Source organism: Penaeus monodon, chromosome 26, assembly GCF_015228065.2.
Source record: "Penaeus monodon isolate SGIC_2016 chromosome 26, NSTDA_Pmon_1, whole genome shotgun sequence".
Lineage (NCBI taxonomy): Eukaryota > Metazoa > Arthropoda > Malacostraca > Decapoda > Penaeidae > Penaeus > Penaeus monodon.
In genome coordinates this window covers 28,774,112-28,786,611 of record NC_051411.1, presented here as the reverse complement: position 1 = coordinate 28,786,611, position 12,500 = coordinate 28,774,112, and the positions used below count along the sequence as shown (strand labels likewise).

The window sequence follows — 12,500 nt, the reverse complement described above, 5'->3', positions numbered from 1 at the left end:
GACAGAGAAAGTGCTCGGGGCCCTGGCATCAGGTGAGTGAAACAAAGAGAGACTGAGAGGTAGAAGGAAATGTTCCTCTCAGCAGGCAGTTATGTAACTACAGCTATGATCGTTAGCAAAAAGAATTTGATAAGATGGTTTGAGAGATTGACTGAAAGTGCTTGGGAGCTGGTTCAGGTTTGTAGAGGTAGAAGGTAATTTGTGAGAGGGCATCTAATGAATGAAATAGGGAGGGTGTTAGAGCTAGAATTAATTTGCTTTTAATTTTCAATGATGTAGTAATATCCTGTCAGAAAAATAGTGTTGATAAAGAGATAGATAGTTTGAAAGTGTTAGTTCACAGGCAAGTAAGTGGTTGGTGTGTGATGGTTTTGAGATTAGCAGAAATATCTTTTTGGCTGACATGGAAGTTTAGTTCATTGGTTCTCTAACTTTTTAACATATCAACCCCCAGTGGAGTTTGAATTTTTTATGGACCCCCTTGCTTTTAATTCATGGACAGAAAAAGGCCTATGAGGGTGAAACTAAAATAAGTAGTAGTAGTAGTTGAAATACAATAATCAGTTCACAGACAACACTGAGATCTGGGAATTTACTGAACTACTGGCTCTCCTGTATGCAAGAGAGATGGGGATAGGGTGGGGGATATGCTCGATTGCTCAGTACGGGACGCAGACAGGAATATATCCTGTATGGACAGTGGAGCTGTGAGAGACAATGGTTGATGGTAGTGTTGCCAGAGCTTGTGAAATTTCTGATGATTTGGTGGAATTTTGACCTGTCTGAATTTAAAGAATTAATGTAATGAAAAAAAAAATTGTCGTCTGATATTCTTTAGATTTTTACAAATTAAACTATTTTTACAAAATAGTTGCAATGCTGATCTTGATTATGTCAACTAAGAATAGTTTGTCCCCCCCCCCCCCACAATAAAAGGAAAATTTTAAGATTCACAATTGTAGCTTTAAACCACTGCCTCTGGGGATGGCATGTACAGTTTAGTTTATTAATTATCTTTACATATAGATGTTTCTACAAGTACTTAGTCATCAAGGAGTTAGTTACTAGTATGACGTATCTCAATTATTTATCCTTTTTCTTAATTTTTGGGAATATTCTCTTTAATCTTATATTCCCATTACTAATGTTGATAACATTATGATGATTATAAGATGTATGATACAGACATTTCACAAAACAAAACTAAAGTGAACACTATATTTTCCCGTCACATTGGATGAAGTACCAAAAGATATATATCTCATACTATAAATAAGAATGGGAAAGCAAGTCATGAAAAGCATAACAGGACAGACACAATGATCATTTCAGGAAAATGGCTTGTGCAACCCGAGTTCGTCCTGGACAGTCACCGCCAGGGCAAATGGCTCGAGGAAAGCCAGTACGAGATCAGGGAATTTGCAGAGTGCAGGCAGAAGAGGAATGACAGTCACTTTGGTATTTACTCTGGTTGGAAGGTGTATATCAAACTGGAAAACAACACCCTCACCAAATCATTTCGAAGGTTTGTTCTTGGACTTTCCCAAAATGTTTTTCAGGTTTATATTATTATTATTATTATTGTTATTGTTATTATTATTATTATTATTATTATTATTATTATTATTATTATTATTATTATTACTATTATTATTATTTTATTTTTGTATTCTGATTTTGTTTATTTGTTTATTTGATGGGGCTATATGTAGATACCTAATTATTCAGCAAAACAAACAAGAAAATTAACTCCACAGGGTCACTGCCGCTGGAGGTGCTGAGATCATTTCGTTGATAGAGATCTCGCAGTCCGATTTCATTATCACAGAGAGGAAGATGGCGGCCTCCATTCGTGAGACAGTTGGGCCAAACATCCCCATTGTATGCTTCACTTACATTAAGGACACAATCGTCAGGGTATGTAACAGTGTGGGTTTTGTTATTCCCAATCTACTGGATATTTTAGGGCACTAAAATGTGATGTTTGTGATATTTTCCCTTCAGAGTCATTTTGTTGGAAGTGGAGTTTCTTTAACTGATGACTTACATTTAGATATATATTGATATTTTATGATGTATATTAACAGAACAGAAAAGAAAAAAAAAAAAAAAAAAAAAAAAAAAAAAAAAAAAAAAAAAAAAAAAAAAATATATATATATATATATATATATATATATATATATATATATATATATATTACTAGTTATATCTCTTTGATTACTTGATTTAATTCTTTTGTACCTGGGTATTTATGTAAAACCACAAGGCACCAAAAAAAAAAAAAAAAAGTTTTTTTTAATTTTACTCTAGCTACTTATTTACATCTTACAGGGAGCTTCACCCTTAGACTTGAGACCATACCTTCTAGATGCTTGTGGCAATGCACAGCTGGCAAGAAAAAATGATCTTAGTAAGTGATTTCTATAGCCACATTTATTCTTTGCCTTGAGTTTTTGTTGTGAAGTTGTAGTATGTTCTTTTTTATGATTATACAAAGAGTTGTATAGGGTATTCTTTTTAACAAGCCTTTCTATCCTTAAAGCCAGGCCCCAAATAAGAAATGGAGACATCCAGCCCAAGAAGCTGCTTAGTGAGATGCAGATGAACACTTACAAAAAGGTATGTTCCAAACTGAAGATAGCTGTAAAGGAAAGCTTGGATATGATAGGAAATAGGTATAATAAAAGAAAAAAAATTGAAGTGGTTGTTTACAAGTTATATTAATTTCTTGCAGAATGCATTTGGCATAACTTACCAACAACCAACACTTGACCAGTATGTCAGGATTGACTCACCTGGCAAATTACCTCAAGCCTGTTCTCCAGTCAGGAGGACACCTTCTTCGAGCCGGAAACGCAGCTACCAGTTTTGTCAGGTTACCCCAGAGAAGCAGCAGCCTTCTATCTTCAAGTTTGTCCTACGGAAGGTACCTGACGGGGAGCAAAGCAGTGCGAAGAGTAGTGCAGGAAAGTGGAAAATATGTGTGACTGAGGATGAGAAGGACGATGATGTCAAAGTTATTGGGGAAACCTCAAGGAGTGGTATTGGAAACATGTTAATCAATGACAGTATTCAAGAGATTGGCAAAGAATGTGCGATTATTTCTGTACAGAAAGGGAAATTACCAAGTAAGGAGATTTGTGGTAATAACCAGAAGGAAATAACAGAAAATGACATCAGAAACAGAATGAAAATTATGGTAGAAAGACTTCATGCAAATAATTTTTTTACAGAGAACCACAAGAAAATACATCCATGTACCATAGACTTAACAGGAACATCACATGAAGATTCAAAAGTCTCACTAGAAGTTTCAAATGAAGTAATATGTTTAGAAAATGAAATGGCAGTTTCAAGTAGTATTGATAAGGAAAATAGGGTCGATTCTAGTGACTTACAAGTAGATGATACAATAGATTCTGATGAAGTGAAAAGAGACAGTGCAACAATTTTCAAGGAAATAAAAGACAATGAAAAACTATCTAAGGAAGTATTAAGAACTGCCACAGACATTACAAGAGCAGATGTTTCTTCACCTGTACAAAATGCGTTAATAGAAGAAAGCTCTTCCACAAAAATGTTTGTTGTGCAGTGCTTACTGAAAAATGTATCTGTTAATATTGGTCCAAGAATAGATGAGTGGTTATGCCCAGCAAAAGCACCACTGAACAAAGTTAAACAGAGTGAAGCTTGCAATCTGCCTGTGAAAGAAAAAATAAAAGAAACCTCAAGGGAAATGAAAATAGATAATGAGGAAGTGAAAAGATCTATTGCAAAATTTATAAGAAAAAGTAAAAGGGTAAGTGGCATCTATAGCAGTGATATTGTTCTGATTAACAATGAAGAAAGCAAAGAGCAAAGCAACACAAAGAACTTCCATAGTGCAGAGTTGTCAAACCAGGAATGTGACATACAAGCCTCCCCTGAAGTGCGAGAACTGGGTGTTGAAGAGGTCTCATTCTTCGAGTCGAGCATCGATGAAGACGTGCAGAGGTCTTCCACCGAAGAACAGTCAATCATTATGGCGGGTGTGGACTCACTGGACCTATATGTAACACCATATACTTATCCTCCCAGTAGTTTGTTTGGTGACTTTCTGAGACAATTGATCTTAGAGGTGAGGAAGTGGACAAGGTTTATATTAAGTTTTATTTACTCTTTGTTATTTAGGGATATTGATGGAGTTACAATTTTTATATATATTTTTTTATATGGGAAGATTTAATTCATAAATTTATTGCAGCAACTTCTAAGTAATGAAACTGGGATTAATTTTACAGACCAAGTTCACCACTGTCTGTTCTTATGCTTTGAACATGGCACACAAGATTCTCTCCTTACACCCACCAAAAAATTCCCGCTGGCGAACCTACTATTATGAAGTGTTTGCAGCGGCACTGCAGGTAGTGTATGCATTTGCATTTATTAGCCTGTAATTTAGAATATATTAAAGATGATCTTCATGGATTCAGGACTTAGTTTAAATTAGTTACTGAATGTTATTATTAATTTTTTGTGCATGGTTGTGGGCTTGTTATTTTTTTTACTTCACGTGATCAAATACTAAAACAGTGAGTATCAATACTTGATCAGTAGCTATAGTTCCTAGTGGCTTGGCAAGAGAGGTTGGCAGACTATATTAGGACCTTAGAGCTAGATTTACACATTAGCTAGAGACGCTAAAGCTTAACTCCTCAAATTTTACAGGATCTCCAAATGTTTTATTTGCTTGTTTATGCTAATGAATAGAAGCTAATTTTTGTTTTGAAGTTTTATAAGATCTTTATTTTCCCTTTACAAGAGGACTCCAAGTTTCTGTTAGAGCCTTGCCTTGTCTAAATCCAATGCAGATTAGGATGAATGGTTTATTTGTATTTTGTGTAACCAATTCCACTGACTGTTTTTATTCTGACTGTTCATCCTCTTTTTCACTTTGTAACCCTCTGCCACTGGGAATGTGAGGTTGTGTTCTGTGAAATATATTTACACATAGATGACCACCCAGGAGTCAGTTATTATACATACAACCTTGATTTTTTCTCGTTTTTTAGGCTATTAAGATTGATGCTGTTATTATTGATGTTATGATTTTAACGTTGTTATTAGTAGCACTAAGACCAATATAAATTAAGTATATTTCCAAAAATCAAGAAAAGGAGTAAACAGGCAAGAAAGATAGGATTAATGATTGATCTCTTAGTGACTAGGAGCCATCTGTGTGTAAGTATAATTAATAAACTAAATTCACAGTGGGCATGGCAGGTTTGTAGACTGCATGCTATCCCCAGCACCAGTGGATTAAAAAATCATTTGTAATGTGTAAAGGATGAATAATCATTAATGGAGAACTTTTCGTACATACAGAATCAAGAGACTTCAAGCCTTCTGGCATGGAAGTTTATTTACCGTGTGATAAAATGCTCCCTGTGTGACGTTGACAAGGAAATTAACAACATGGATACAGAAACAGAAGAGACCACCATTAAAAGGGAAAATGCATTGAGTCTCTTGAGGTTTATTGTCTTAGTCCTCAGGGAAGACATGAAACACTGGAATAAGAGGTAAGGTTTCAGATGTTATTTTTGTAAGTGAAAACAGACGCACACTGATACACTTTCACATGCATACATGTATATGCATGCACCCACACACATGCATACACACGCGCGCCCACACGCACCCACGCACGCGCACACACACACACACACACACACACACACACACACACACACACACACACACACACACACACACACACACACACACACACCACACCCACCCACACCCACACACACCCACACACACACAACACACACACACACACACACACACACACACCACACCACCCACACCCACACACCACACCAACACACACCCACACCCACACACCACCCCACACACCCACAACACACCCACCCACACACACACACCACACACCACCCACACACACACCACACACACCACACACCCACACCACACCCACACCCACACACACACCACACACACACACACACACACACACACACACACACACACACACACACCTATACCTATACCTATATACCCCCTCCTGTACTCATACTCTTACCCTCTTCTGTTCTCAAACTATACCCATGCTTATGCCCAATTCATATCCGTACTTATCGATCTCTATATATATATCTATGTCTATGCCCAGACTCAGCAACAGAGAATGCATATAAGCTGTGCAAAACAGGCCACATAGAAATCTTGTGCCTGGTATCTGTAATAGATTTAATTTATTGACTTATTGACATCCTGCTTCATTATTATACTGTTTACTGATTTATTTATTCATTCATTTCATTTTTAATAGAATGCAGTTTTGGCAATAGAGTTCTAATGTAGAAGGGTATGATTCTCTCCTCAGCTCACAATTACACTCTTTTTTCTAGTAAACTCCAGTATCCCTTCAACAGAAAATTTTATCATTCACAGTTCTCAGTATCTTAGTAAGTAGAAATATTCCATAGTTATCTTCAATACTTCCAGGGAGGAGGTCATTCATCTTCTCAGCTGGAAAATCTTCTTGGGCCAGCTGACACAGCCTACAATAACAACAAGTCCAGTGAAACACCTGTTGCAGAAATGGGTTGCAGTGCAGTCAGCTGACCCAGCTGTGAGACAGTGTGTTGCAGTGAGTATTGATTTGATATTATTGAGTTCAGATTGCTAAAAAGGATTCATTCTTTCTTTTTTAAGGAAAGTAAAGATTATTAGCAATAAAATACACTTTAGAGTTGACAAAGAAATGTAAAACAGCATTCATTGATTAATGCTGTGCTTTTGTCACATAGAAAGAAATGCCATTGAAATTTAGTTAGATTAAAAAGTTTTTGATCCCATAGTTGAAATATTAAGGCCAAAAAGAAATGAAGCCAATGCTGCTGGGAATATTAGTATTCACTGAAGTATTGTTTGTGAAATGACTTTACACATAGATGCCTCCACAAGTGCTCAGTCAAATAGTAGAGCTTGTGACCTCACTTGGTTTCACCTTTCCATGAGTTTTCTGGAAAAATGTGGTTTTGCTTATGCTATCAATATTGATGCTGTTGTTGTTATTGTGGATTTTATTGTAGTTATAATGTTAATAACATTAATAGCATTATGAAAGAAAAGGAAATACTTCCAAAAATTTAGGAAAAGAGCAAACAGATAAGATAGGTAGTATAGTAATTGACTCACTGGTAAACAAGTATTTGTGGAGCCATCTATATGTTAAGGCATTTAATGAATCAAACTCACAGTGGGCATGCCATGTACATCCCTGGCACCAGTGGGTTAATATATCCTTTTTTTTCTAGGAATAGGTAAATTATTTATCTGCAGTTTAACCCTTGCTGATAATTAACACAAGCTGTCTTTTCCCAGGATCTTGTATCAATAGTCTTGGAGGTCTTATGGAAATATGAGAAAACATTACTACTGCCAGTCAGCCCATTACCAAAGTCAATTGCACTCTTTAGCAGAGAATTTCTCCTCCAAATCAAAGGTATGCACAGAATTAGGTAGAGCCACAGACAGGTAAATATAGGTATAAGTATAATAACACACAATCAAACTCTCACTTACTTAGTACCATATCAAAGCAACTTAACCTACAGTAGAAGAACATTCCTCAGTTGTGTTTAAATTGATAATACGTTGAATTGGGATTCATTTTGTGATTGACCATTTAGTGTCTACAAGCTATTGAATCCATTTTATATGGTGACACTGGTTTCGGCATCATGAAGCACCAATGTGACACCAACATTGGCATCATGATTCCATTTTATTTTAGTTGCTGCTGAGTGGTCCCCGTATTCTGTTCTGGTTCTAGTTTTTAGACTTTATATTACCCTAGAAATTCTATAGCCCCACCAACCATCCCTCTTCCCAACAATCATGTTGACCCGTTCCTGCTGGGTGACGTGATAGGACGTCATAGCAAACAGCATGGTTGGCAGGTTCAGCTTGTACACGCGGCAACACGCCAGAGTGCATGGAGCGGGATGTTCGGCTTAACGCAGTGGACTCCTGCGCCCACTGTCTGGCCACTGCCAGATGTTACCAGAGCTTAATTGCTCTCAGGGATTTCTGACAACCGGGAATAATGGGTTAATCAGCTGGACTATGCTGACCCTGTACTCAAAATGAGAAACTATCATTTGCAGAGTCTACATCACTGTTTTCCCTTCTGTGTCTTACCATTGTCCTCCATATCCCCCCATCCTTTACTGTCACCTTTACCCCTCCACCAGAGAGAGAGAGAGAGACAACACATTCAAATTTACCTACCGCTTGCGGGCGAGTGCCCCACACACAAGTGGTGCACTTCTTTTAAACCATCTGGAGCAAAATGGTTAAGGGGAGTGGCTGGTTTGGATGGAAAATCATTATTATTGATTGTTTGGAGGAGATAAAAATATGAGAAGTCAAGACCACTATATGAATATAAACTGATGTGTAAAAGTTCCACAGTATGCACGACAGCTGTGTCCTCAAGCTTCATTTCTTCTTTTTTTCCACTTGCTTTCTTTTTCTTTTCTCTTGTGTCTTGCAACGGAAGTTGCATCTTCCTCCTAGGTATTTTGGAATAGGCCCTGTGTGTCCTGGTATGCTGACTAGAACACACCCTCTATCTTCTAAGAGCAGAGGCTCACTGGTGTGTCATTTTGGCTATTGTTCAGCCAAACAGGAATGTAAGGTTGCTCAGAACCACTATATTTTCAAATATTTCATTAAAATATACCTTGTTTTATGCAACACTGACAGTGCAAAATGAAAAAAATACACACAGTAGGGGTTATATTTCGAGCTGTAACTCGGCAGATATAGCAAATATAAGTGTGAAACTTCATCAGTGTTACCAGATGTAGCAGCTTTGCTCAAATTTTTTCCCAGAAAGTGATATTTTCACTCAACCCCCCCCCCCCTTCCCAATTGGTTGCTTCCCTTAAGCCTTTTATGAAGGTTAATATACATTCACACTAGTGATGTCCAATGCTGTCATATGCACTATTGTTTGGCCTTAGCTGCAGTTATTGAAGAGAAACAGTCTCAAAAGTGGGTTTTAAAGCCATTTTTTAACCTCATTAGCTTAAAATTGCCAAGAGCTTAGAAAATGGGATTAGACTTATATTTTCCAAACATAATTTTTCCCTTGAGCAGCAGACTCAGTGTACAGCTGGCATGTCCTTTGGTATGGTGCTGAGGTTTTGCCATGATTAGGTTAAATTACATCATCAGTAACGTGTATTTCATTTGACAGATTTGGGTTCTAGTCAATGCCTGAAGCTCATTCACAGCTTCTCGTCTCCATGGCCAAAGATGATTGTGTCTTCTATGATCTTCCAAGAAATTACTCAGATCTTCAATCAGATAATTAATTTTGCAGATATTGTAAGTTAGAAAAAGTTGCATCTTTTTGAAATAAGGACTTTCCCCTCTCAAAGTATGGTGTTACAGTGTTATCTGTTGGAAATTACATTACATTTGTTTTGCACTATTTTGTGATTATTGTATTTTGTTTATTAATTGTACTATTATGAAATGACAGTAATCATTCCTGTTCCCCAACAGTTGGATTTCGGTCAAGCTGTGGTGCTTAGTCAATGTACATCCACCTCTCATTCCCCTGGGGTATGTTACTTAATTTTTTTCTGATCTATTTCTTCACTCAATATAAAGCCCTTATTTTGATATTTATTTTTAAGTTGTAGCATGTGTTCTTCCTGGCTTGAATACTGAATAATGGCATACAAATGTTTACTGAATCCTTAATATATAAGTGTGTCATCAGAATTAATTACTTTCTTTTCAATAGGGTTCAGAAACTAACAAAACTTCCTCCCCTCCCAAGAAGTTTCGTTTGGGCCAAGAATGTGAACAAGAAGAATATCAAGGGTAAGTCTTAATCTCTCTCTTTATTGATGCCTTGTTTACCAGGTGGTATGATATTGGACCCTTAAATTATTGCCACAATTTGACATACGATGATATCTTGTTGTGAATAAGGATTAAAGAGGATTGTCGAGACTGTAAAGGATAAAATTGGACTGGAAATCAAACCAGGACTAGTATCAGGAAGGAATTGAGTGACAGGGAGTTTGGGACTTTTGAATGGACATCTGAATGAGGAAACCACAATATCTAGTACTGACAGCCATTCAGACACTTTGATGCAAGTGCCACTCAGGACACATACTTTTACATTTAACCCTGGCAGTGCACAAATATATGTGCAGTAGGATTTGGATCCTCAGATGTTATATCTGACTTTTTTCTTTTCCTGTCTTATTTGAACACAAAGTGAGCCAGAGATAGTTCTCATTGCTATTGGCAGGCATTCAGTAAGTCCATATAGCACAGTTTGCCTCTGTAAACATGTCAAAGCTGTGTCCATCAACTAACCACAGTGAATGAGGAAAAAGCATGAAGAGACATGTTATTCCAACACTTACTCTTAGGAAGCAGAGAAGAAGTAGATGATCCTCCATTAGAAGTGCTATAAGCTTTGTTGATATGTGGATGCATTTTAAAGCTTAATCCCTCAACAGCATGCTGGACATATACAAACATAGAAAATAGTTAAGAAATATTTACTAGAGTTGAGGTTACAATAGACCTTGACTAGCCGTGTGAGATCCAGAGTAAGAATTTAGTATTATAATTTTAACTGATGAGGTCACCAGATGTACAGATTTAATCATCAGTCCTAGAGGTAAGGGATTCTGAATGTCCTTGAGTAATCACACTCTCTTTGTTATTTTATTTCCTGTCCTTTCCTGCATACAAAGTGTTCAACTTGATATTACATCAGCCACTGCAGAGGGCTTAACATGTTTGAATGCCTGTTTTTATCTTGATGCATTCCCCTAGTGCATTGAGTGAAGCTGGGTAACCATGTATATATACACATAGGTTAGAATTGTGGGAATAAACAAGGTACTTAAAAGATAAGTAGCACCATTTCCGTAGTCTGTGGAACCCAAAATTGAAACTAACTTACCTTAGAGTTTTAGAATGGCCATTTATGGAATGGAACACTTAGTTGTCCGTAAAAAAGTGGGATTTTTGTTTTACTTCTGATGATTATAATAACATTAAGGAAATTATATAAATAATTATTTATCTAGATATATCTGGTATCTCCTGTGCTCTCCACTGGCTAAATGCAGTGGTGTCAATTTGCTCCTCCCACTTTGCACTTCTATCAATCTGTGTGATGTGTTATGATTAGTTTCTTCTCAATATATTCTCTTTGAAAATGGTTCAGTAACAAAGATGGTGAAAAAAAGAGACAGAAAAAACAAAAGAACCTTAGAAAATTTTTCAATGAATTTTAAAGGAAGAGGTAAACAGGCTTAAGCAATTGCCAACTAGGATTTTCATCAAGACAAAGGAGTACAACCAGTTTGTAATACCTTGGGTAATGAGCAATAACTGTATATGGAGTCTGGACCACTCTTTAGAGCTTGGATTGTGTTCATAGGTAAAACTACAGTGCATTATGGAAATATGGGTACCTAATATGCACAACCATTATTTAGTAATATCTGCAAGTACAATAAGCATAGTAATATTCTCCTCTAAGTTAAGACAAACTCATCTCTTTGCTTTTCTTTAAACATTTCTATCCATTAACCTTCTGAAAAGCCTGTTGAAATTTGTCATCATAACTCTCATTCACCCAGGTGAGACACCCCTCTTGAGAGCATGTATCAAAAACAATGTCGAGCGGGTGCAAGACCTGTTGAACGCCCCGGGCATTGACATCAACATGGCCGATAACTTTGGGTGGACAGCCTTGCATGAAGCAGCCATAAGAGGTCACAATGAATGTATCAAGTTGCTACTCAATTTCAATTATGATGTGCTAATACAGAAGAACACTATATATCCTTATATGAAAAGAGGTAAGATCTTATATTGTCATGTACTATCAGGAGCAAAAGTCTGACTACACCTAATTCCTGCCAAAATGATTTTATGCATTGCCCATAGATGTTCAGTACTCATCTTAGCCAAAGTTTAAAAAAAGGGATAGGGGAACAGGGTAGTGTTGAGGTTTTATTTCTCTCATAATTATCATCATCATCATCATTATTGACATGATTATTATTTTCATCATTACCATAATAGACATGATAATAATTATTATTATTATTACTATTATTAAGATAATTAATATTAATAAGGCATTATTATTATTCCAAGAAAGAAGCAAAATTTATGAATTGCTGTGGTGCCTGATGGCTCTCTCTCTCTCTCTCTCTCTCTCTCTCTCTCTTCTCTCTTCTCTCTCTCTCTCTCTCTCTCTCTCTCTCTCTCTCTCTCTCTCTCTCAAGCCTCCGGGCTAGTACAGTGGTAACGTGTCGGCCTCTCATCCAAGGAGTCGGCGGTTTGTGCCCCGCCCAGGCGCGAGAAGTTGCAACTGTCGCCTGGAGGTTACTGCTGTGGCTGGGAACCATGGTGGGTAAGGACTAGGTTC

At 37.0% G+C, this 12,500-nt stretch overlaps 1 protein-coding gene across 1 annotated transcript in view; it reads left to right on the top strand.

Moving 5' to 3' along the window:
* The window catches only part of LOC119590053, a 21,739-nt gene that overhangs the window by 5,066 nt on the left and 4,173 nt on the right, over nt 1–12,500 (top strand). Inside the window, 15 exon segments of the mRNA XM_037938796.1 lie at nt 1–32; nt 1,333–1,525; nt 1,758–1,917; nt 2,333–2,411; nt 2,544–2,620; nt 2,736–4,118; nt 4,282–4,404; nt 5,366–5,562; nt 6,515–6,659; nt 7,397–7,517; nt 9,279–9,409; nt 9,590–9,649; nt 9,834–9,887; nt 9,889–9,913; nt 11,704–11,925. The exon segment at nt 1–32 is cut by the window's left edge and continues 194 nt beyond it. Of these exon segments, the coding sequence (XP_037794724.1) occupies nt 1–32; nt 1,333–1,525; nt 1,758–1,917; nt 2,333–2,411; nt 2,544–2,620; nt 2,736–4,118; nt 4,282–4,404; nt 5,366–5,562; nt 6,515–6,659; nt 7,397–7,517; nt 9,279–9,409; nt 9,590–9,649; nt 9,834–9,887; nt 9,889–9,913; nt 11,704–11,925 (3,002 nt within the window).